Raw genomic sequence first — 25,832 nt, forward strand, 5'->3', positions numbered from 1 at the left:
TAAATGAGTACACATGCAGGAGCTACAGATTTAATAACGTGATACCTGATCTCCTGAAAAGATCGTTACACACGTACACGGAACGGAGCTGTACACAAAGACCTTTTAAAAACAGAGCCCAGAGTGGATTTTTATAAGGAAATGAATGTATAAATGTAAAAAGCAGGATATCTTCAGCATCAAACTCTTCTCACACCTCCAAACAAGGTAGCTGAAGACTGGAGAAACTGATCATTCATCCCTTTGCTGTAGACCAGGGGTGTCTTCCTGATAATCATTACAAATCACGAGCTTGAAAAGGGTCAAATTTGATTGGTTGGAATGAAAACCTGCAGCCACACTTTTTTTTTTTTTTTTTTGTGGAAACCCCTGGAGTAGATGAATGAGCAGGTGTTCCAGTGTTCATCTCTAAACACGATCTAAAATAGACTGAATGTGTAATATCAGCGTTTCCTAAACCGAAAAATAGAGTATAAACATCGGGTAAGGCGGTGGACGTATCAGGGCCTTTTGTGGAATAACTGCTGAGCATTTCAGCTGCTTGGTGAAGGTCCTATCAGCAGATGTTGAGACTCCTTAATCATAACGTGTTTGTTGTAAGGCACGTGTGAGTTCAGACCTGGCAGATGTTGTAGTAGATGGTGGGTCGCTCGGTCACCGTGTCTCCAACCACCTCATACACGCAGTCTTTCCCTGCGAGCAGCGGCACCTCGGCCAGATGAACGTTCTTCAGGTTTTGGCCGTGATTTCTTTCTGACACGATCCAGCACCTGATCCCTGAGGGGGGGGAAAGCAACGTTAAAACCCCGTGTTCGGATTGTGCTGCGTCACATTGCGCTGGCGTTTGTTTTACCCTTTTATCAGAAGCAGATTTTTTCCGACACAGATGTCCGATGATTCCAGCAGCCAGCGAGTCTCCGAGTACGTTAATCATTGTTCTAAACCGATCCCTGTGGAGGAACACAAAACACCCAGGTCCAGAAATCATACACTTCTCCTGCATCAGGAATAAAACAGGAGAAATCTGATTTAGGAGAAAGAACAACATTCCATTAAGATTTTTTTAGAACGTAGTAGAAATGTGTATTTGCTGCCACGCAGTTCACTGTGACGCTCATTACTATAGAACCAATAAATGACGAGTAAACAGACTCGGACCAATCAGAGAGCAGCTTTTAACAGCACTGTGGTATAACAACATACTGCACACACAAATCAAACGTCATTAACATACAGAATCCAGTCGATGGCGACGATCAGCGTGACGTCGTCTGGTGGCAGTCCTACTGACGTCAGCACTATCACCATGGTAACGAGGCCAGCCTGGGGGATGCCCGCAGCACCGATGCTGGCAGCAGTGGCCGTGATGCTGTTCGATACAGAGACACGTGTACAAGGCCACGGATTCAGGACAACGTTCACGTCCGGTTTATTGTCAGTGTATAAAATGATTCTTTGTGATATACAATAACCGTTACACTGCGAGTTAAATAATAACCAGGTTACTGCAGGAGAAACTTCAGCTCCATGTTACAGGTAAGTCTGAGCTCCTGTCTGCTGATGGATGTTGGATGTTTCTGTGTGATGTTATGGATTTGGTCAGCGAGGCATCTACCTTATTGTCACCATCTGTCCAAAATCGAGCTCGTACTCGTTGACCTGAGCGATGAAGATGGCTGCCACGGCTTCATACAGAGCGGTGCCGTCCATGTTGATGGTTGCTCCTACGGGCAGGACGAAGCGTGCGATCGGTCTTTCCACCTGACAGTTCTCCAGCAAACACTTCATGGTGATGGGCAGCGTGGCAGAACTGGCACACACACACACACACACACACACCATGAAATGACAAACTTCTAATGAGAGCGAAACCTTTCATTTAAACATCAGTTGACAAAATTCATAACTTATAAATGATCTCCATCGGCCATAACATTAAATCCACCTTCCTACTGCGTCCTGTGGATCTGATCTGCTGCTAAAACCTTTTCCTCCAGCGCAGCCAGAGTATCTTCTGAAAGAGGACACTGATATCAGGGAACCCTGGCCAGCTGCAGAAGGTCTATAACAGGTTTGTGCTACGTAACTTCAAAGTATCATCCACATGAAGACCTAAAGGTTTCCCAGCAGAACATCACTCAGAGCATCATTCTGCCTCGTTCACGTCACAGAGCAGCTTGTGAAAGTGGCTCAGATCTTTATACGTAACCGTTTTTCCTGCTTCCAACACATCAGACTCCAGGATCTACTGATCAGTTGCTGCCTGATGAAGTGGTGTTGAGATCAACGTTACTCACGTCAGCAGTCAGTGGTTTTAATGTTATGGCTGATGTGTGTAAATAAAAGACTTGAAGGTAAGTCTGAGCTCCTGTCTGCTGATGGATGTTGGATGTTTCTGTGTGATGTTATGGATTTGAAAGCAGAAGAGCACAAAGTGTAAATAAACTGTGAAGGTTAAGTGGTGAATGTTCTTCCTGACCTTGAGGAAGTGGCCAGGGCGATGACCATAGCCTGCAGGAGGCCTCTGATGAACTTGAATGGGTTTTTGTGTGTTAGGAGGAAATAAAAGAGTGGAAGAAGAATGAAGCCATGGACAAAGAGTCCAGCCAGAACGGTCACTGCGTACCAGCCCAGCTTCTTCCCCAGAGTGGACGGGTCGCTCATGTCCAGGATCTTCGCAGCCACCAGAAAGATGATTCCAAAGGGGAAATACCTGGTGCAGAAAATGCAGAAACAAACCAGGAGCAGGTTCTGGGCTGGAGATCAAATCACAGCTCACGTTTTCCAGATGTGTTGCTTTTTCTCCAAAACTATTTAAACACATTTCATGATGTTCCTTAAAATAAAAATCGGAAAGGATGGAAACTCCACCACAGTTCAGTAGAGTTCCTCCTCTTACCACACTGCTGCATTGATGATCTTCATAACACACTCGTTGATGCACTGGCAGACGTTGACCAAAGGTGCACCTCGCTCACCCATTTTCCCCAGCAGCAGCCCTGAAACACCAGAATCTCTTCAGTACATGAATCTTCTTCTCTTCTGGACACGTGTGTTAATTTAACATCTCACCCATAGTAGCTGAGAAGATGACGATCCCCAGAACATTCATTTGGTGGCTACTTCCAGGATAAACCTTATAGTGAACCTCAGGAGGTGGCGTGAGATCCAGCAGAACCGTGTGACCTTTACGATGATCCTCATCCGGCATCAGGTACAGGAAGTTGTGCTGCTTGTCGCTGACTTGCGTTTTAACAACAGGAATAAGATCAGTTTTGTACTGCAAAAAAACAAAACAAAAAAAAAGAAACAGAACACGATTGAGCTTCATACCACTTGACTTTGGAGAAGATTGTTTGGACCAAGTTGTGGATTCGCTCACCTGCTGAAACGTGGCTTCGATGAGATTTGAAGGGATCATGTTTCTGAAGCAGGAAAAATAAACACAAACCAGAAGTTTAACACGAACCAAACACACCTTTACAACTGGGTCTTGTACACACACACGGGCGCGCGCGCACACACACACCCACCCACACACACCCACACGCGCGCACACACACACCCAGTTATAAATCAGAGCAGGAGCTACACGTCAGCATGGTGAGGGAATCTTCTGGAACGCGTCTCTGTACAGGTCACTAAATTGACCCTGAGCACCGTAATCAGATTGGAGAGGATGAGACTCTGCAGATCTCCATGTTGAGAAGACAGATGTACACAGATTAGGAGATGAACTGCTCCAGGACTTTAACACGTTTAGTTATAAACATTACTGATCCTTCAGCCACAAGAGCTTCAGGCGCTGATGATGGTGAGGAGCTCTGGGGTTCGGTCGGTTCTTCTTATCTACTCTAGCCTTCACACACACACACACACACACACACACACACACACACACACACACACACCAGAGGTGGGAAGTAACAGAGTACAAATACTTCGTTTCTGTACTTCAGTAGATTTTTCTGGTATCAGTTTTTTACTCCACTATTTATTTTTCAGACTTTTTACTTTTACTCATTACATTTTTACACAAATATCTGTACATTTTACTTCTTACATTTTCAAACCCGGCTCGTTACTTTAGTTTTAATCCACTGATTTGGTGAAATATTATTTTTATTTTCACTGCGCGCCGATTTCAGCCGAACAACTGATTTCCTGTTACTGCGCGTCTTTTTCACTCCGCTGGTGTATAAAGTCCTGACCCTCACTCACCACAGATGTAGACTAGTTTATGGAGATAAGAATCAGCAGGCAGAAGCAGTAAGAAGTTTGGGGTTAATGTGGATGAGACAGAGGGAGTCAGTGATGAGAACATGACTGAGAACAGACACATTCCTGATCATCATCATCTTTTCTCTGCTTGTGTTCTATATGTGGATCTTCAGCCTGCATACATTCATTAGATAACAACATTTTATTAGTTTTGTATTAATATATATTTATATGTATGTATGTATGTATGTATGTATGTATGTATGTATATATATATTTGTCTGTCAAAATTAAAATGATTGTAAACGGCACTAAATTTTATTAACGCTATCAATTCAGCGTGCATTTCTGTTTCATCATTTTTATAGAAAATGTAAATACATAAATAAATAACTAAATAAAAAAGAGGCGCAATTAAACCCTTCTGCAAAAAATACGTTTATCCACGACGTCCTTTCTTAGATATAAAATAAATAAATAAACTCCAGATAAAAATATTTTTAATCAGTAAACTTTTGTTTTATTTCTGAGTCTCAAATCAAACATCAAATCCGCCATGTTTTACACAATTTACCCTCTAGGTGGCGTTTTGTGGGTTTTTCCCTCATAATGGCGACACAAACTTAAATTACTGTCTTTATTGATCGTACAGATAAAAACAATACATCATTTAAATCTGTAAAATGTCTATAATTTTATATATATAAGCTTCCTGACTTGACTTGAAGAGGGGCAGTCTCTCCGGTGTCACCTCATTAACTGTCCGTGTGGAAACATAGCAAAGGCTCTTAATGATGTCCACACATCTCTGCACTGATATAGCATTTATATTTAATCACTGTACATATGCTTACATACATATCACATGCTGTAAATATGATACATGTTTAACACCTCCAAGCTGCCAGTTTTGGGCACCTGAGCAAGCACTTAACTCACTACTGCTCATTTAGTAAATGAGATCATTAAGAGTCGCTCGGGAGAAACACTTCCAACAGGAAGTGGCTATATCTCGCTATCTTTGTCTCTATTTTCTCTATCTCATTGTCTCTGTGTCTCTTTTAGTAAATGTCTCTGTCTCACTGTATATGTCTCTCTCTTGCTGTCTCTCTATTTGTTTCTCACTCTTTCTAAAGCTGTGTCTGTGTCTCTTTGTCTTTGTCTCTGTCTTTCCTGCTTAATTACATGTCTAACAAAGTTTAGAGTTTTGAAAGTACTGCTATTAGCAATCTATGATGAAAGACTTTCCTGGTTGGATTCTTACCTCTAGTTTCATATTGAACATTATAAGAAGTTTTTAAAAACAGAACAATAAAAGGTCATTAAAATTGGTTGCTGGTAAATCATGGTATATCAGTGGTGCAGGTGTTGGAGATGTGGTTCTTGTACCTGAGTCCCTTCTCATAGACTTCGAGTAACTGAGAGAATGAACAGGAAGGAGAAGTTTTGACTCTCTACCATCATGATCTAAGAGAAAACAGTGGTCTCTTAACTATAGAAAAACCAAGAGTCCAATAAGCAAAGCCTTGTTTGTCACCCCTCTGGTAGTGTAGTGGTTTAGTGACGCGGCCTCTGCTATCTGACTCACCTGGTTCAATTCCTACCCCTTAGATTTCCTTTAAATTGTTTAAAAGTTTTATAAAAGAACCAAAAAAGGTCCTAAAAATCAGGTTCTTGCAGGAGATCCTGTGGCTCAATTGGAAGAGCTCTGCCTCTGGGTTGAGAGGTTGCCGGTTCAAACCCCAGCCAGGGCTCAAAGTTAAGAGTGGGGAAGGTCCTGGTGTCCATAGTGATGAAGGTGTCAGAAATGGCTGCGTGGAAGGTCGGATGTGGACAGTTACAGAGGGCATATCCTGAACCAGGGCAATAATCAGGCGTCTGCCCCCTGGTGTCTGAGAAGCTGAATACAGGGGGTTATGAAGCAAAAACATCCAAAAAGTTTCAACATAGGCTCCAGCCTAAAATATTATTGAATAACCCTGCCCCCTCCCCTAAATGCAAAACTATCATTATTTATTTATTTTTTTTTTTCCCCTAAGGCTGTAACCCAGCAGGTCTTCACAGCCTTTGTTCACAGTCACCCACTCCATTGCTCATCACAGACTAATTTCCACACAACTTACCCAGTGTGGGGACAAGCCAGATTTGAACCAGCAACCTCTGAGCTCAGAGGCAAGGCTTTTACCACAAAGCCATCAAGTCCCACAACACATCTTCTTTTTTTGGGGGGTTTATCCTTCGTTTCATGCTTCAAAGCAAGAAATTCAGACCAGAAAGAAACAAAGAAAGCAGGATTCGAACCCTGAACCCCACCAACAGCAAAATACCAGCCTTAACCCACTGAACCATCAGGAAGGACAGGCTACAACAATTGTTTAGAGCAGGTCTATCTTTTCTTTCAAACCATCAACACAAGAATATAATGCTAAAGACAGACTTAGGAAGCAAACCCATATCGTGACTAGCAGGGACAATGCAGGATTTGAACCCTGATTCACACCATTAGCGAGTTACCAGCATTAACCCACTGAACTATCAGGAAGGACAAGCTGGGAAGCTTGATTAGAGCAGGTCTATCTTTCTTTTCAAACCATCAACACAAGAATTTAACGCTAAAGAAAGATGTAGGAAGCGAATACAGATGTAAGTAGCACAAGTTGAACCCACATTGTAAATAGCAGGAAAATAGCAGGATTCGAACCCTGATCCCCACCACCAGCGAGACACCAACGTTAACCCACTGAACCATCGGTGAGGACAGGCTAGGAAACTTGTTTAGAGCAGGTCTATCTTTCTTTACAACACATTATAAACAAAAATATATCGCTAAAGAAAAATGTAGGAAGTGAACCCTGATCGTGACTGGCAGGCAGAAAGCAGGATTCAAACCCTGAACCCGACAAAAACCACAACGCCTGATTTAACCCACTGGACCATCAGAGAAGACAGGACAGGAAGGTTGTTTAGAGCAGGTCTATCTACCTTTAAACCATCAACACAAGTATATAAAGCTAAAGAAAGATTCAGGAAGCAGGAAAATAACCGACATCGCAACTAGCAGGATTCAAACCCTGATCCTCACCATCAGCGAGGCACCAGCCTTAATCCGATGAACCATGGAAGAGATCAGACTGGTATGCATGTTTAGATGAGGCACAAGCCTTAAAACACTGAGCGACCACTGCTGAAAAGCATGTGTGCTTTTTGGAGGGTTCATACTTTGTTTGATGCCAGCGCAGTAAGAAAGAAGGCATGTAGGACTGGCTTTGAAACCTTATCACCAGCATGGACTATATTAAGGACCATGTTCAGGCACAAGCCTTAACCCACTGAGCTACCACAGAAGTGCTTTTTATTTATTTATTTTTTTTCTTGGTGGGGTTATCTTTCATTAAAGACCAGGAATTTAATAAATTAATCCAACACAGAATTGAAATGTTTTCAGAGTGGACAAGGTCCAGAAGTTTTATTTACCAACACAACAACCACCAGCTCGAGCAGGAATCAAACTCTCAAACTCATCCTCGTGGGGACCCTGACATTAACCCACTAGGCTATCACATCCATCCATCCATCCATCCATCTATCTATCCATACAGCTATCTATCTATCTATCTATCTATCTATCTATCTATCTATCTATCTATCTATCTATCTGTCTGTCTGTCTGTCTGTCTGTCTGTCTGTCTGTCTGTCTGTCTCTGTCTGTCTGTCTGTCTGTCTGTCTGAGCCAAAACTTCTTTACTTTCACTTGAGTAAAAAAGTTTAATCAGTACTTCAACTTTTACCCGAGTATTTTAAAACATGAGGATCTGTACTTCTACTTAAGTAAAGGATGTGTGTACTTTTGCCTCCTCTGGTGGGCTGCACACCGGTGATGTGGAGGGAGAACATACCTTTCACTGTCATCTCATAAAACATCGTGCAATTCTGTAAATATGACCTCGTCCTCGTCTACATCATTCTCTGCTTCATCATCAGCTTGAAACATTCTGAACGCTTTTACAAAGTTTGCGCTTTTATCAGTGACCGTGGCAGTTTATCTTCTCACAAAGAGCAAATGAGCTGTGAATTTACTCTCTCTCTCTCTTACTCCCCTCTCTCCCCTCTCTCTCTCTCTCTCTCTCTCTCTCTCTCTCTCACTCCCCTCTCTCTCTCCCCTCTCTCTCTCTCTCCCCTCTCTCACTCCCCCTCTCGCTCCCCTCTCTCACTCCCCTCTCTCCCCTCTCTCTTACTCCCCGCTCTTTTCCACCCCTCTCTCTCACCCCTCTCTCTCTCTCTCTCTTTCTCTCTCTCTCTCTCTCTCACTCCCCTCTCTCTCCCCTCTCTCTCTCCCCCTCTCTCTCTCTCTCTCTCTCCCCTCTCTCTCTCTTACTCCCCTCTCTCTCTCTCTGTCTCTCACTCCCCTCTCTCTTACTCCCCTCTCTCTCTCCTCTCTCTCTCTCTCTCTTACTCCCCTCTCTCTCACTCCCCCTCTCTCTCTCTCCCCTCTCTCTCTTACTCCCCCTCTCTTACCCCCTTCAGATATTAATGTGTACATTTATAAAGTAACGCGCTACTTTACTCGTTACTCCAGAAAAGTAATATTATTACGTAACGCACGTTACTTGTAACGCGTTACCCCCAACACTGGAACTGAATATGAATATTCTCCAAAACTGCCTGCATTAGACTCCAACCTTCACTAGTGGAAGTAAGTTCATGTGAGATCTTGGAAGTAAGATCATGGTTGGCGCCCCACTTCACCCCCAAAAAACACACACGGGTCAATACAGGAATTAATACACTGCATGCAATAGCGCCCCCCCATGTTTGGTGCCCCTCTGCACCGCATCTACCACAGATCCCATGTTTGCACCTCCTTCTCCGAGTTCAATCCCCCCACTGGAACGCTTAGAAACGAATCTGGACTTCTAATTTCAGGGAAAATACCTGACCAGGTCGAGCAGAGCGTCAGCTGAGGTCATCACCGGACCTCCTCCAAGCCTGGTGCTCTCCATGTCGGTTGCGAAGCCTGGCTTGATGATCACCACAAGCATGATGCCGACCATCACGGCGATGAAGGTGGTCCACAGGTAATAGGTCACAGTTAATAAACCCATACGACAGCAGGCTTTGGACTCCATGGACGACAGACCTGACATTAAACTGAACACGGGACACGTTGAGATCGGCATAAACGGAAGACGAGTGTAACGAGAGATGTTTCAGACAAACCTTTACCTCGAGGTGATCAGGGGCAGGATGAGCATTTTCAGCATCCTCATCAGGAGCTCACCCGGGAACGAGAGATAAATCTTTGCCTTTAAACAGAAAGAGACTCAAATCTAAATAGCTCTAGAATAGTTTTTCATCCAAATGATGTCATGAGTTTCAGAGAGAGACACAGTGACACAGTTAACGTTTACTTCATAAAGCTGCAGCATAAAGGTGTATTTTGGTCCCTTCAATAGAGCGAAGCAACTGCTGAGATTTAGGATCTAAATGATATGATGGAGTTTCATCATCGTGCATCACGTGCATTGATTATGTTTTGTATTTCATGCTGAAGCTCAGCAGGTCTCCTGGGTTTGGGGAAAAAAAAATTCAGGTTTGATATTGTGTTTTTCCCCCATGAAGAAGACGAACCTGGTACATGATCAGTAAACACGCTGCTTCATCACAATAAAATCTTTACCATTCGTTCAGCAGCCAACATCTCTGAAGCCCTTGCAGTAGTTTTAGGTCTGGAAGATGATTAGGTGATTAGAATTTCATGGCCTACCTGTGTGGAGAGTTCACATCCCCTGAGTGTGTATCCAAGGACGCACCCTGTAAACACTCCGATCACAGACAGAGTCAGCAGTCCGTTTCGCTTTAAATAGTCCCTGATGTATACGGTGAAGGCCCCATGCAGGAGGTTCTTCACCCAGTCCAGTCTGGTTTTCCCTGAGCCGCCCGGAGAGATGAAGCCGTGCTCGGATTGAGCGTCCTCTGGGATGAGGAAGTCCTCCATGCTGGAGAGCTGTAAGGAAATGTCTTAGGATTAGAAAAACGTGGCTCTGTTCACCATACAGCTGGAGAACACAGACCTCTTACAGAACTAAGAGGATTACGGATCGTAAGCCATCACCTGTTTGCTGTCTGCCGTGTCATGGCATTTAGATGTACAGTACAGAAGTCTGTGTGGAAGGTCTGAGCTCAGGAGTCCAGACACTGAACAAACTGCTTCTGGCATCTTCTGCTACTATTATTATTGGACAGAGGAGGCAAAAGTACACACATCCTTTACTTAAGTAGAAGTACAGATCCTCATGTTTTAAAATACTCGGGTAAAAGTTGAAGTACTGATTATACTTTTTTACTCAAGTGAAAGTAAAGAAGTTTTGGCTCAGACAGACAGACAGACAGACATACAGACAGACAGACAGACAGACAGACAGACAGATAGATAGATAGATAGATAGATAGATAGATGGATAGATGGATGGATGGATGGATGGATGGATGGATGGATGGATGGATGGATGGATGGATGGATGGATGGATGGATGGATGTGATAGCCTAGTGGGTTAATGTCAGGGTCCCCACGAGGATGAGTTTGAGAGTTTGATTCCTGCTCGAGCTGGTGGTTGTTGTGTTGGTAAATAAAACTTCTGGACCTTGTCCACTCTGAAAACATTTCAATTCTGTGTTGGATTAATTTCTTGATTTCCTGCTCTTTAATGAAAGATAACCCCACCAAAAAAAAAAAAAAAAGCGCTTCTGTGGTAGCTCAGTGGGTTAAGGCTTGTGCCTGAACATGGTCCTTAATATAGTCCATGCTGGTGATAAGGTTTCAAAGCCAGTCCTACATGCCTTCTTTCTTACTGCGCTGCCATCAAAGAAAGTATGAACCCTCCAAAAAGCACACATGCTTTTCAGCAGTGGTCGCTCAGTGTTTTAAGGCTTGTGCCTCATCTAAACATGCTTCCCAGTCTGATCTCTTCCATGGTTCATCGGATTAATGCTGGTGACTCGCTGATGGTGAGGATCAGGGTTTGAATCCTGCTAGTTGTGATGTAGGTTATGTTCCTGTTTCCTGAATCTTTCTTTAGCTTTATATTCTTGTGTTAATGGTTTAAAGGTAGATAGACCTGCTCTAAACAAACTTCCTGTCCTGTCTTCTCTGATGGTCCAGTGGATTAAATCAGACGTTGTGTTTTTGGTCGGGTTCAGGGTTCGAATCCTGCTTTCTGCCTGCCAGTCACGATCAGGGTTCACTTCCTACATTTTTCTTTAGCAATATATTTTTGTTTTTAATGGGTTAAAAAGAACGATAGACCTGCACTAAACAAGCTTCCTAGCCTGTCCTCACCGATGGTTCAGTGGGTTAACGTTGGTGTCTCACTGGTGGTGGGATCAGGGTTCGAATCCTGCTATTTACAATGTGGGTTCAACTTGTGCTACTTACATCTGTATTCACTTCCTACATCTTTCTTTAGCGTTAAATTCTTGTGTTGATGGTTTGAAAAGAAAGATAGACCTGCTCTAATCAAGCTTCCAATCCTGTTTTTTCCTGATGGCTTAGTGGGTTAAGGCTGGTACTTTGCTAATGTTGGTGGTCAGGGTTCAAACCTGGCTTTCTGTCTGCTAGTCATGAGGTAGATTACATTCCTGATCCCTACATCTTCATATTCTTGTGTTGATGGTTTAAAAAGAAAGATAGACCTGCTCTAATCAAGCTTCCCAGCTTGTCCTTCCTGATAGTTCAGTGGGTTAATGCTGGTAACTCGCTAATGGTGTGAATCAGGGTTCAAATCCTGCATTGTCCCTGCTAGTCACGATATGGGTTTGCTTCCTAAGTCTGTCTTTAGCATTATATTCTTGTGTTGATGGTTTGAAAGAAAAGATAGACCTGCTCTAACAATTGTTGTAGCCTGTCCTTCCTGATGGTTCAGTGGGTTAAGACTGGTGTTTTGCTGTTGGTGGGGTTCAGGGTTCGAATCCTGCTTTCTGTGTTTCTTTCTGGTCTGAATTTCTTGATTTGAAGCATGAAACGAAGGATAAACCCCCCAAAAAAAGAAGATGTGTTGTGGGACTTGATGGCTTTGTGGTAAAAGCTTTGCCTCTGAGCTCAGAGGTTGCTGGTTCAAATCTGGCTTGTCCCCACACTGGGTAAGTTGTGTGGAAATTAGTCTGTGATGAGCAATGGAGTGGGTGACTGTGAACAAAGTCTGTGAAGACCTGCTGGGTTACAGCCTTAGGAACAAACAAACAATGAAAGTTTTGCATTTAGGGGAGGGGGCAGGGTTATTCAACAAAGTTTTTGTCTGGAGCCTATGTTGAAACTTTTTTGGATGTTTTTGCTTCATAACCCCCTGTTTTCAGCTTCTCAGACACCAGGGGGGCAGACGCCTGATTATTGCCCTGGTTCAGGATATGCCCTCTGTAACCGTCCACATCCGACCTTCAACGCAGCCATTGCTGACACCTTCATCACTATGGACACCAGGACCTTCCCCACTCTTAACTTTGAGTCCTGGCCGGGGTTTGAACCAGCAACCTCTCAACCCAGAGGAAGAGCTCTTCCAATTGAGCCACAGGATCTCCTGCAAGAACCTGATTTTTAGGACCTTTTTTGGTTCTTTTATAAAACTTTTTAAACAATTTAAAGGAAAGCTAAGGGGTAGGAATTGAACCGGGTGAGTCAGATAGCAGAGGCCGCGTCACTAAACCACTACACTACCAGAGGGTTGACAAACAAGGCTTTGCTTATTGGACTCTTGGTTTTTCTATAGTTAAGAGACCACTGTTTTCTCTTAGATCATGATGGTTGAGGGTCAAAACTTCTCCTTCCTGTTCATTCTCTCAGTTACTCGAAGTCTATGAGAAGTGACTCAGGTACAAGAACCACATCTCCAACACCTGCACCACTGATATACCATGATTTACCAGCAACCAATTTTAATGACCTTTTATTGTTCTGTTTTTAAAAACTTCTTATAATGTTCAATATGAAACTAGAGGAAAGAATCAAACCAGGAAAGTCTTTCATCATAGATCACTAAAAATAGGCGCAGAAATAAAACAAAAGTTTACTGATTAAAAATATTTTTATCTGGAGTTTATTTATTTATTTTATATCTAAGAAAGGACGTCGTGGATAAACGTATTTTTTGCAGAAGGGTTTAATTGCGCCTCTTTTTTATTTAGTTATTTATTTATGTATTTACATTTTCTATAAAAATGATGAAACAGAAATGCACGCTGAATTGATGTTGTTATCTAATGAATGTATGCAGGCTGAAGATCCACATATAGAACACAAGCAGAGAAAAGATGATGATGATCAGGAATGTGTCTGTTCTCAGTCATGTTCTCATCACTGACTCCTCTGTCTCATCCACATTAACCCCAAACTTCTTACTGCTTCTGCCTGCTGAATCTTATCTCCATAAACTAGTCTACATCTGTGGTGAGTGAGAGTCAGGACTTTATACACCAGCGGAGTGAAAAAGACGCGCAGTAACAGGAAATCAGTTGTTCGGCTGAAATCGGCGCGCAGTGAAAATAAAAATAATATTTCACCAAATCAATGGATTAAAACTAAAGTAACGAGCCGGGTTTTAAAATGTAAGAAGTAAAATGTACAGATATTTGTGTAAAAATGTAATGAGTAAAAGTAAAAAGTCTGAAAAATAAATAGTGGAGTAAAAAACTGATAGCAGAAAAATCTACTGAAGTACAGAAACGAAGTATTTGTACTCTGTTACTTCCCACCTCTGGTATTGGAACTACAAATATAATGATGCTTTTGGTCCACAGGTTTGATCACATATGTGTGAGTTTATTACAGTTCCTACTTGTCCTGATCGGGTCAGAATTAAACTGAAATCTTTTTCCACAGTTGTTTACTCACATTTCAGAAGGATCTAGTAGATACTGGTAAAGAAGCTGGGCTTTGTGAGCACTTCAGTGTACTAGATCTAGCTCAGAAGGTGCAATATTGGTGACCTCAGGACCAGACAGAACCCCACAGGGTTCTGAGTGCAATCTTCTGTAGCACAACCAGACGTTAGCAGAACACAGTTCAATAGCATTCTCCAGGGAACGGAGAACTTTATGGTGTGCTGGACCACACCATAACAAACCACGTGCACACTTTTCTGCCCACAAGCCAAAAAAAACAAAATAAAAAAGAAAGGCTGAGATGAACTGCAGAAATATCAATGTTTTAAAACTGAAAAAAATAAATTATAAAAATAACGTTTTAATTAAGTAGTAATTTGTTTGCAGGCAGTTGTTCGATTAGAGGTGACACTGTGCAGCTGGAGATGTTTCTCATCAATGCCCTGGAGATCTATGAAATTCTGGAGTAAGATCAGGAGCTGTGAGGATTTGGACTGTAGTTAATATCAACAGTCTGCTACACTGACTCAGGACTACAGTTTACTCTGATCTCCATCACTGCACCTCAACATCGTTTATCTGTAACAAATGGACATTTGGTGGAACCCAGATGAGGATGAGGTTCACTCTTGAGTCTGGTTCCTCTCAAGGTTTCTTCCTTCTGCATCTCAGGGAGTTTTTCCTTCACTACAGTCTCCACCGACTTGTTCATCAGAGACAAACTTACACTTATAAAGAATTTTTATCTCCACATTATCTGTGTAAAGCTGCTCTGAGACGATGTTCATTATTAAAAGTACAACACAAATAAACATTAATTAAATTGAAGTGTAATTAAATCTTGCATGTGTACTATGAAGCTCATCTGGTGGTTTATTGACCTGCTGTAGCAGACTCTCTGGTTTGCAAAGCTGGTGTAAGGTATCACACAGGGGTCATGGAGATTTTACAAAGGGGTCATGGAGGTATCACACAGAGGTCATGGAGGTATCACACAGGGGTCATGGAGATTTTACAAAGGGGTCATGGAGGTATCACACAGAGGTCATGGAGGTATCACACAGGGGTCATGGAGATTTTACACAGGGGTCATGGAGGTATCACACAGAGGTCATGGAGGTATCACACAGGGGTCATGGAGATTTTACACAGGGGTCATGGAGGTATCACACAGGGGTCATGGAGGTATCACACAGGAGTCTTGGAGATATCACACAGGGGTCATGGAGGTATCACACAGAGGTCATGGAGGTATCACACAGGGTCATGGAGGTATCACACAGGGGTCATGGAGATTTTACACAGGGGTCATGGAGGTATCACACAGGGGTCATGGAGATTTTACACAGGGGTCATGGAGGTATCACACAGAGGTCATGGAGGTATCACACAGGGGTCATGGAGATTTTACACAGGGGTCATGGAGGTATCACACAGGGGTCATGGAGGTATCACACAGGAGTCTTGGAGATATCACACAGGGGTCATGGAGGTATCACACAGGAGTCATGGAGATATCACACAGGGGTCATGGAGGTATCACACAGAGGTCATGGAGGTATCACACAGGGTCATGGAGGTATCACACAGGGGTCATGGAGATTTTACACAGGGGTCTTGGAGGTATCACACAGGGGTCATGGAGGTATCACACAGGAGTCATGGAGATATCACACAGGGGTCATGGAGGTATCACACAGGGGTCATGGAGGTATCACACAGGGGTCATGGAGATTTTACACAGGGGTCATGGAGGTATCACACAGGGGTCATGGAGATTTTACACAGGGGTCTTGGAGGTATCACACAGAGGTCATGGAGGTATCACACAGGGGTCATGGAGATTTTACACAGGGGTCATGGAGGTATCACACAGGGGTCATGGAGATTTTACACAGGGGTCTTGAGGTATCACACAGAGGTCATGGAGGTATCACACAGAGGTCATGGAGGTATCACACAGGGGTCATGGAGATTTTACACAGGGGTCATGGAGATTTTACACAGGGGTCATGGAGGTATCACACAGGGGTCATGGAGGTATCACACAGGGGTCATAGAGATTTTACACAGGGGTCTTGGAGGTATCACACAGGGGTCATGGAGGTATCACACAGGAGTCTTAGAGATATCACACAGGGGTCATGGAGGTATCACACAGGAGTCATGGAGATATCACACAGGGGTCATGGAGGTATCACACAGAGGTCATGGAGATATCACACAGGGGTCATGGAGGTATCACACAGGGGTCATGGAGATTTTACACAGGGGTCATAGAGGTATCACACAGGAGTCCTGGAGGTATCACACAGGGGTCATGGAGGTATCACACAGGGGTCTTGGAGATATCACACAGGAGTCTTGGAGGTATCACACAGGGGTCATGTAGGTATCACACAGGAGTCTTGGAGATATCACACAGGGGTCATGGAGGTATCTCCTGTGTACCTCACAGCACTGTGTAATTCCTCCATGACCCGTTTTTAGGCTGTAAATGGAGAATTTGCTGTTTTAGATGTAAAAGGTTAATATACATAAAGAAATGTAGCTTCAACATAATGCATAATGCAAACATTTTAATGTCATTCCAAGGTCACATGAAAGTGACTCTCTTACCTGCAGACGTAATAAACAGGGACATTAACGTGTAATGAACAGTACAGCAGAGTACAGCAGTGTGTGGTGAAGCAGAACTGCTGACATTCAGCTCCACTGAACAGGTCTGATCTTCTCCTCTGATGTTACAGTAAAGTAGAAATGTTTCATGTGCTACAGACTGATGGGGCAGAAACATGTGCTGGAGTTCTTTAAATACATTCATATTTTTTCTATAACAAATACTTCATGTGTAGATATTTTACACCAGTTATTGTTCTAGTCAAACGGAATATTCGTAATTGAAAATCAGTACAGTAACATGTTTCTTACAGTCACCAGGTAAACGTTTAAACTGATATCATTCAGCAGGTCTTCAGTCCAAAGTTCTGCTGAAACCATAAACAGTTCTGTATAAAACCCCGTTTCCTTCAGAAAGCATTTCATCCAAACACCCTCCAGGAAGTGATTTATAAATACACGCCATACAACATTAGATTTAACAGGAGGAATTAAAATATTTATACAGCATATAATCTGCAGGTCAGATTACAGAGTCAGAAAAAACTGATTCATTTACAAATCCACAACCATAAAATAAAAAATAAAAATAAAATAAAACTTCAATTAAAAAAAAACGGCTTTAATCTCTATTTCAATTAACCTTGAGTTAACCTTCAGGACTCCTCAGCAGCATGTTATTAAAGAATATAGATGTAACATCATAGAAGCAGAACTACACACTACTTCAACTTGGACATGTTTTTATAGGGAAATTCAAGGAATAAAAGCAATCTGGCACAAATAAATACACCCCAAACGACCCTCATATTTAAATATTCTAATATTTCATACATTATAATGAAGTCTGATAGCTGAAGAGTTTATTATAAAGTGATCATGAGAGAGCAGTGAGATTCCGTACTTGATTCTATTTAGAGTATATAAAATGGGTAAAACAGGGACTGGGAGGTGCTCCAGCATCAAATCTCTAACAATAATCACACAGTATCTGCTGTCCAACATCATCCACATTAATACATCACAATAAAAACACATTCCTGCTCCAGTCTGCGCTCTCCAGTCTGAGGGCTTAAGACTGCGCTTTCCAGTCTGCACGCTCTCCAGTCTGAGGGCTCAAGTCTGCGCTCTCTACAGTCTGCGCTCTCTCCAGTCTGCGCTCTCCAGTCTGAGGGCTCAAGTCTGCGCTCTCCAGTCTGCGCTTTCATAGGTGTAGAAATTTAAGAAATGGAAGTAATAAGTTAGTAAGTTTTTAGAGTATATTCAGGAAGCTCTTTTCTTTTGGTTTGGGTAATGAGGAAGGTTAATGAGATCATTTGCTCTGAGGAACAATGAGATCTTCACCACTTGATGAAGACTAGACCTGCAAGCACACCATACCCTAAGACGAGGAAAAGCACCTTCAGGAGCCGATCATGTTTGTCCTCCAACTCTCTAGAGAGAATTTCAAAGAATGTAATAAAAAGAAAGGTGCCTGCTGCCAGGCCTTGGAGCACCACAGAGACGATACTTCCTGCCAGGTTCTGAGCGCTCTCGATCCCCATCCCCAACCCAATCCCGATGGGGATCATGAGGCTGACTGTGACCCCCAGCTTGCAAGCATCCTGCAGCTGAAGTCCTGCTTTAGCCACGCTGACCCCTACAGCCACGGCAGCGAGGGTCTCGTGGATCGCTACTCCGAGGAAAAGACTTCCCAATTTAGCGCCGTCTTCCTGAAGCCCGAGGGCCAGGCCTTCAAAGACCGAGTGAGCAGAGAGAGCCAGGACGAGGCTCGCGAGCCGCAGCGGTCCTGCACGGGTCAGTTCTGCAGGGTTGAAATGACCGTGGTGATGCGCGTGATGGTGCGCGTGATGGTGCGAGGTACGCGCAGGAGCGATGAAAGGCGTGTCGTACTCGGAGTCGCTGCCTGCCTCCGAGCCGCCTGCGTTAAACGTCTCAAGGTCGATGAAGGGCGGTTTCTCCTTCCTGAAGGTCAGAACAGCCTGCTCAACAAACACGGTGAGAAAAAACCCAAGTATCATCATGGTCTCGGCCACAGGGTAGTCCGTGTTGATCTTCAGCACATTGAGGATCTGATCCACCTGAAGAAAAACAGAACAGACCGAGTCTAATGTATTATTCAGATGAGATTGGGTTTCCAGACATACTGTCTGGAATATTAGGACTGCAAATGGCATATTTGTGATGGAACAGCCCAGAATTATGGCCCAGTATATCTTATGACCGGATCTCATTATGAGACAGGATCCAGGGGAGAACTTTTGGGAGGTGGTAGAAAAAGACATCCACACCATGGATGTGCAGCTCATACATCTGCTACAGATTCATCCATATGATCCATATGAACATGTGCAGTCCAGTCCAGTTCCAGGTTGTAATTCAGATGAGAGCAATACATATATATAAAGTATAGGGTAGTATACGAGGGTAGTTTATGAGGGTAAAGGGTGGTATACGAGGGTAGTTTATGAGGGTGGTATATGAGAGTAGTGTGTAGTAATGAGGGTAGTTTATAAGGGTAGTTTATAAGGGTATAGAGTGGTATATGAGGGTAGTTTATGAGGGTATAGGGTGGTATATGAGGCTAGTTTATGAGGGTAGTGAGTAGTAATGAGGGTAGTTTATAAGGGTAGTTTATAAGGGTATAGAGTGGTATATGAGGGTATAGGGTGGTATATGAGGCTAGTTTATGAGGGTATAGGGTGGTATATGAGGGTGGTATATGAGGGTAGTGAGTAGTAATGAGGGTGGTTTATGAGGGTATAGGGTGGTATGAGAGGTGTGTAGTAATGAGGGTAGTTTATGAGTATAGGGTGGAATATAAGGGTAGTTTATGAGGGTAAAGGGTGGTATATGAGGGTGGTATATGAGAGGAGTGTGTAGTAATGAGGGTAGTTTAGGGTGGTATATAAGGGTAGTGTGTAATGAGGGTAGTTTATGAGGGTATAGGGTGGTATATGAGGTAGTTTATGAGGGTATAGGGTGGTATATAAGGGTGGTGTATGAGTAGTGTGTAGTAATGAGGGTAGTTTATAAGGGTATAGGGTATATAAGGGTAGTTTATGAGGGTATAGGGTGGTATATGAGGGTAGTTTATGAGGGTATATGAGGGTGGTATAAGAGGAGTGTGTAGTATGAGGGTAGTTTATGAGGGTATAGGGTGGTATATGAGGGTAGTGTGTAGTAATGAGGGTAGTTTATGAGGGTATAGGGTGGTATATAAGGGTAGTGTGTAGTAATGAGGGTAGTTTATGAGGTATAGGGTGGTATATAAGGGTAGTGTAGTAATGAGGGTAGTTCATGAGGTATAGGGTGGTATATAAGGGTAGTGTGTAGTAATGAGGGTAGTTCATGAGGGTATAGGGTATATAAGGGTGGTGTATGAGAGTAGTGTGTAGTAATGAGGGTAGTTTATAAGGGTATAGGGTGGTATATAAGGGTAGTTTATGAGGGTATAGGGTGGTATATGAGGGTAGTTTATGAGGTATAGGGTGGTATGAGGGTAGTATGAGAGGAGTGTAGTAATGAGGGTAGTTTATAAGGGTATAGGGTGGTATATAAGGATGGTGTATGAGAGTAGTGTGTAGTAATGAGGGTAGTTTATGAGGGTATAGGGTGGTATATGAGGGTAGTTCATGAGGGTATAGGGTATATAAGGGTGGTGTATGAGAGTAGTGTAGTAATGAGGGTAGTTTATAAGGGTATAGGGTGGTATATAGGGTAGTTTATGAGGGTATAGGGTGGTATATGAGGGTAGTTTATAAGGGTATATGAGGGTGGTATAAGAGGAGTGTGTAGTATGAGGGTAGTTTATGAGGGTATAGGGTGGTATATGAGGGTAGTGTGTAGTAATGAGGGTAGTTTATGAGGGTATAGGGTGGTATATAAGGGTGGTGTGTAGTAATGAGGGTAGTTTATGAGGTATAGGGTGGTATGAGGGTAGTGTGTAGTAATGAGGGTAGTTTATGAGGGTATAGGGTGGTATATAAGGGTAGTGTGTAGTAATGAGGGTAGTTTATGAGGGTATAGGGTGGTATATAGGGTAGTGTGTAGTAATGAGGGTAGTTCATGAGGGTATAGGGTGGTATATAAGGGTAGTGTGTAGTAATGAGGGTAGTTCATGAGGGTATAGGGTGGTATATAAGGGTGGTGTATGAGAGTAGTGTGTAGTAATGAGGGTAGTTTATAAGGGTATAGGGTGGTATATAAGGGTAGTTTATGAGGGTATAGGGTGGTATATAAGGGTAGTTTATAAGGGTATATGAGGGTGGTATGAGAGGAGTGTGTAGTATGAGGGTAGTTTATGAGGGTATAGGGTGGTATATGAGGGTAGTGTGTAGTAATGAGGGTAGTTTATGAGGGTATAGGGTGGTATATAAGGGTAGTGTGTAGTAATGAGGGTAGTTTATGAGGGTATAGGGTGGTATATAAGGGTAGTGTGTAGTAATGAGGGTAGTTCATGAGGGTATAGGGTGGTATATAAGGGTAGTGTGTAGTAATGAGGGTAGTTTATAGGGTATAGGGTGGTATATAAGGGTAGTTTATGGGGGTATAGGGTGGTATGAGGGTAGTTCATGAGGGTATAGGGTGGTATATAAGGGTGGTGTATGAGAGTAGTGTGTAGTAATGAGGGTAGTTTATAAGGGTATAGGGTGGTATATAAGGGTAGTTTATGAGGGTATAGGGTGGTATATAAGGGTAGTTTATGAGGGTATATGAGGGTGGTATGAGAGGTGTGTAGTATGAGGGTAGTTTATGAGGGTATAGGGTATATGAGGGTATATGAGGGTAGTGTGTAGTAATGAGGGTAGTTTATGAGGGTATAGGGTGGTATATAAGGGTAGTGTGTAGTAATGAGGGTAGTTTATGAGGGTATAGGGTGGTATATAGGGTAGTGTGTAGTAATGAGGGTAGTTCATGAGGGTATAGGGTGGTATATAAGGGTAGTGTGTAGTAATGAGGGTAGTTCATGAGGGTATAGGGTGGTATATAAGGGTGGTGTATGAGAGTAGTGTGTAGTAATGAGGGTAGTTTATAAGGGTATAGGGTGGTATATAAGGGTAGTTTATGAGGGTATAGGGTGGTATATAAGGGTAGTTTATAAGGGTATATGAGGGTGGTATGAGAGGAGTGTGTAGTATGAGGGTAGTTTATGAGGGTATAGGGTGGTATATGAGGGTAGTGTGTAGTAATGAGGGTAGTTTATGAGGGTATAGGGTGGTATATAAGGGTAGTGTGTAGTAATGAGGGTAGTTTATGAGGGTATAGGGTGGTATATAAGGGTAGTGTGTAGTAATGAGGGTAGTTCATGAGGGTATAGGGTGGTATATAAGGGTAGTGTGTAGTAATGAGGGTAGTTTATAAGGGTATAGGGTGGTATATAAGGGTAGTTTATGGGGGTATAGGGTGGTATATGAGGGTAGTTCATGAGGGTATAGGGTGGTATATAAGGGTGGTGTATGAGAGTAGTGTGTAGTAATGAGGGTAGTTTATAAGGGTATAGGGTGGTATATAAGGGTAGTTTATGAGGGTATAGGGTGGTATATAAGGGTAGTTTATGAGGGTATAGGGTGGTATATGAGGGTAGTATGAGAGGAGTGTGTAGTAATGAGGGTAGTTTATAAGGGTATAGGGTGGTATATAAGGGTGGTGTATGAGAGTAGTGTGTAGTAATGAGGGTAGTTTATGAGGGTATAGGGTGGTATATAAGGGTAGTGTGTAGTAATGAGGGTAGTTTATGAGGGTATAGGGTGGTATATAAGGGTAGTGTGTAGTAATGAGGGTAGTTCATGAGGGTATAGGGTGGTATATAAGGGTGGTGTATGAGAGTAGTGTGTAATGAGGGTAGTTTATAAGGGTATAGGGTGGTATATAAGGGTAGTTCATGAGGGTATAGGGTGGTATATGAGGGTAGTTTATAAGGGTATATGAGGGTAGTGTGTAGTAATGAGGGTAGTTTATAAGGGTATAGGGTGGTATATAAGGGTAGTTTATGGGGGTATAGGGTGGTATATAAGGGTAGTTTATGAGGTATAGGGTGGTATATGAGGGTGGTATGAGAGGAGTGTGTAGTAATGAGGGTAGTTTATAAGGGTATAGGGTGGTATATAAGGGTAGTTTATAAGGGTATAGGGTGGTATATAAGGGTAGTTATGAGGGTATAGGGTGGTATATGAGGTGGTATGAGAGGAGTGTGTAGTATGAGGGTAGTTTATGAGGGTATAGGGTGGTATATGAGGGTAGTATGAGAGGAGTGTGTAGTAATGAGGGTAGTTTATAAGGGTATAGGGTGGTATAAGGGTAGTTTATAAGGGTATAGGGTGGTATATAAGGGTAGTTTATGAGGGTATAGGGTGGTATATGAGGGTGGTATATGAGGGTGGTATGAGAGGTGTGTAGTAATGAGGGTAGTTTATAAGGGTATAGGGTGGTATATAAGGGTAGTTTATAAGGGTATAGGGTGGTATATAAGGGTAGTTTATGAGGGTATAGGTGGTATATGAGGGTGGTATGAGAGGTGTGTAGTAATGAGGGTAGTTTATAAGGGTATAGGGTGGTATATAAGGGTAGTTTATGAGGGTATAGGGTGGTATATGAGGGTGGTATGAGAGGAGTGTGTAGTATGAGGGTAGTTTATGAGGGTATAGGGTGGTATATGAGGGTAGTGTGTAGTAATGAGGGTAGTTTATGAGGGTATAGGGTGGTATATAGGGTAGTGTGTAGTAATGAGGGTGGTTTATGAGGGTATAGGGTGGTATATAAGGGTAGTGTGTAGTAATGAGGGTAGTTCATGAGGGTATAGGGTGGTATATAAGGGTAGTGTGTAATGAGGGTAGTTTATAAGGGTATAGGGTGGTATATAAGGGTAGTTTATGGGGGTATAGGGTGGTATATGAGGGTAGTTCATGAGGGTATAGGGTGGTATATAAGGGTGGTATGAGGGTGGTATATGAGGGTAGTGTGTAGTAATGAGGGTAGTTTATAAGGGTATAGGGTGGTATATAAGGGTAGTTTATGAGGGTATAGGGTGGTATATAAGGGTAGTTTATGAGGGTATAGGGTGGTATATGAGGGTAGTATGAGAGGAGTGTGTAGTAATGAGGGTAGTTTATAAGGGTATAGGGTGGTATATAAGGGTAGTTTATGAGGGTATAGGGTGGTATATGAGGTGGTATGAGAGGAGTGTGTAGTATGAGGGTAGTTTATGAGGGTATAGGGTGGTATATGAGGGTAGTATGAGAGGAGTGTGTAGTAATGAGGGTAGTTTATAAGGGTATAGGGTGGTATAAGGGTAGTTTATAAGGGTATAGGGTGGTATATAAGGGTAGTTTATGAGGGTATAGGGTGGTATATGAGGGTGGTATATGAGGGTGGTATGAGAGGTGTGTAGTAATGAGGGTAGTTTATAAGGGTATAGGGTGGTATATAAGGGTAGTTTATAAGGGTATAGGGTGGTATATAAGGGTAGTTTATGAGGGTATAGGTGGTATATAAGGGTGGTATGAGAGGTGTGTAGTAATGAGGGTAGTTTATAAGGGTATAGGGTGGTATATAAGGGTAGTTTATGAGGGTATAGGGTGGTATATGAGGGTGGTATGAGAGGAGTGTGTAGTATGAGGGTAGTTTATGAGGGTATAGGGTGGTATATGAGGGTAGTGTGTAGTAATGAGGGTAGTTTATGAGGGTATAGGGTGGTATATAAGGGTAGTGTGTAGTAATGAGGGTGGTTTATGAGGGTATAGGGTGGTATATAAGGGTAGTGTGTAGTAATGAGGGTAGTTCATGAGGGTATAGGGTGGTATATAAGGGTAGTGTGTAATGAGGGTAGTTTATAAGGGTATAGGGTGGTATATAAGGGTAGTTTATGGGGGTATAGGGTGGTATATGAGGGTAGTTCATGAGGGTATAGGGTGGTATATAAGGGTAGTTTGAGGGTATAGGGTGGTATGAGAGTAGTGTGTAGTAATGAGGGTAGTTTATAAGGGTATAGGGTGGTATATAAGGGTAGTTTATGAGGGTATAGGGTGGTATATAAGGGTAGTTTATGAGGGTATAGGGTGGTATATGAGGGTAGTATGAGAGGAGTGTGTAGTAATGAGGGTAGTTTATAAGGGTATAGGGTGGTATATAAGGGTAGTTTATGAGGGTATAGGGTGGTATATGAGGGTGGTATGAGAGGAGTGTGTAGTATGAGGGTAGTTTATGAGGGTATAGGGTGGTATATGAGGGTAGTGTGTAGTAATGAGGGTAGTTTATAAGGTGTAGAATATATATATATATATATGTATATATGAGGCTGTATGCGTGTATGTGTGTAAGGGTGTGGATGTCTCACCTTGTCCCTGACAGCAGGTAAAAGGGCGTTGAAGCAGGTGGCAAGAAACACACCTCCTCCAAAAGAGTTAGTAAAGGCCACAGCTCTCCTGTATCTCGCAGCCTTGTCCAGGTCTGTCTGCATCACCCTGACCGGGATCAGAATGGCTCCCAGCATCAGACCGAACATGCCTATAAGGCACAGGATCTTACCCACAAACAGCTCCATGATGTGGAGGCTAAATCCCCGCTGAAGCAGCCTACCAGGATACCAGCAGCAGCATGGCCTTGCGTTTACCTGCAGGGGTTAGCATCGATGCTAAAACTGAGAACCTGACCCTCTAACTAGCTAACGTTTGACTTTCAAAAAGGCTAGCTTTAATGCTAATAGCGCTATAAAAGGTGAATATGAATTTACATGTGATTCACCAACTTATAAATAATGATTTGTTAGTGATTATAATGTTAAATAGTGATCGTTTCCTCGGTTACCTGCTCCTTTCCTCGGCTAACTTCCGTCTGTATAAATCACCTGTCCGGGTTCTAGTCAGTGGAGCGGCTGAATGTCAAACAGCTCCCTGCTCCCTATGTAGGCGCACTTCCTGTGTGTTAGGGCAAGCCGTATGCCCTACTTAGGCACACTAGCTGTAGTGTAAAGTGTTGTTTAGAGCACAGCCTATGCTGCAGGGCACAAGTCTGATTGGCGGAATGGTGATTATAAACCAGTTCTCTTTGATCCGGTAGATCAGTGATTCGGTGTGAGTTCCTCATGCAAACTGTCCAAGATTTCATTCCAAAACAAATAAAC

The 25,832-nt window shown here is 42.8% G+C and overlaps 3 protein-coding genes across 10 annotated transcripts; 1 reads left to right on the plus strand and 2 right to left on the minus strand.

Annotated features, from left to right (window-relative positions):
• Window positions 1-14: 14 nt before the first annotated feature.
• On the minus strand, window positions 15-10,415 carry slc1a8a (solute carrier family 1 member 8a). 2 transcript variants are annotated; one of them, XM_046858297.1, is made up of 11 exons: window positions 10,334-10,415; window positions 9,986-10,225; window positions 9,445-9,524; window positions 9,154-9,369; window positions 3,383-3,425; window positions 3,073-3,280; window positions 2,900-2,999; window positions 2,480-2,713; window positions 1,616-1,810; window positions 1,235-1,369; window positions 15-950 (listed from the first exon to the last, which is right to left on the minus strand). In XM_046858297.1, exons 2-11 carry the CDS (start codon window positions 10,214-10,216, stop codon window positions 614-616), a joined length of 1,779 nt encoding a protein of 592 aa, XP_046714253.1. In that variant the 5' UTR covers window positions 10,217-10,225; window positions 10,334-10,415; the 3' UTR covers window positions 15-613. The 2 variants fall into 2 exon arrangements, with proteins under 2 accessions (XP_046714253.1, XP_046714254.1); XM_046858298.1 differs by lacking the exon at window positions 10,334-10,415 and having other exon boundaries at window positions 15-777; window positions 854-950; window positions 3,073-3,243; window positions 3,334-3,425; window positions 9,986-10,261.
• Window positions 10,416-14,872: 4,457 nt separating this feature from the next.
• LOC124391618 lies at window positions 14,873-16,576 on the plus strand. Of its 6 annotated transcripts, XM_046858304.1 has the most exons (3): window positions 14,873-15,013; window positions 15,080-15,355; window positions 15,466-16,576. In XM_046858304.1, the coding sequence occupies exons 2-3, from the start codon at window positions 15,118-15,120 to the stop codon at window positions 16,482-16,484; spliced, it is 1,257 nt and encodes a 418-aa protein (XP_046714260.1). In that variant the 5' UTR covers window positions 14,873-15,013; window positions 15,080-15,117; the 3' UTR covers window positions 16,485-16,576. The 6 variants fall into 6 exon arrangements, with proteins under 6 accessions (XP_046714260.1, XP_046714261.1, XP_046714258.1 ...); XM_046858305.1 differs by having other exon boundaries at window positions 14,873-15,452; window positions 15,672-16,576; XM_046858302.1 differs by having other exon boundaries at window positions 14,873-15,355.
• A 317-nt stretch (window positions 16,577-16,893) lies between these two features.
• LOC124391622 (zinc transporter ZIP3-like) lies at window positions 16,894-25,811 on the minus strand. Of its 2 annotated transcripts, XM_046858315.1 has the most exons (3): window positions 25,517-25,811; window positions 25,047-25,322; window positions 16,894-18,792 (listed from the first exon to the last, which is right to left on the minus strand). In XM_046858315.1, exons 2-3 carry the CDS (start codon window positions 25,251-25,253, stop codon window positions 18,052-18,054), a joined length of 948 nt encoding a protein of 315 aa, XP_046714271.1. In that variant the 5' UTR covers window positions 25,254-25,322; window positions 25,517-25,811; the 3' UTR covers window positions 16,894-18,051. The 2 variants fall into 2 exon arrangements, with proteins under 2 accessions (XP_046714271.1, XP_046714270.1); XM_046858314.1 differs by having other exon boundaries at window positions 25,047-25,811.
• Between the last annotated feature and the right edge of the window lie 21 nt (window positions 25,812-25,832).

Source organism: Silurus meridionalis, chromosome 9 (genome assembly GCF_014805685.1).
Source record: "Silurus meridionalis isolate SWU-2019-XX chromosome 9, ASM1480568v1, whole genome shotgun sequence".
NCBI lineage: Eukaryota > Metazoa > Chordata > Actinopteri > Siluriformes > Siluridae > Silurus > Silurus meridionalis.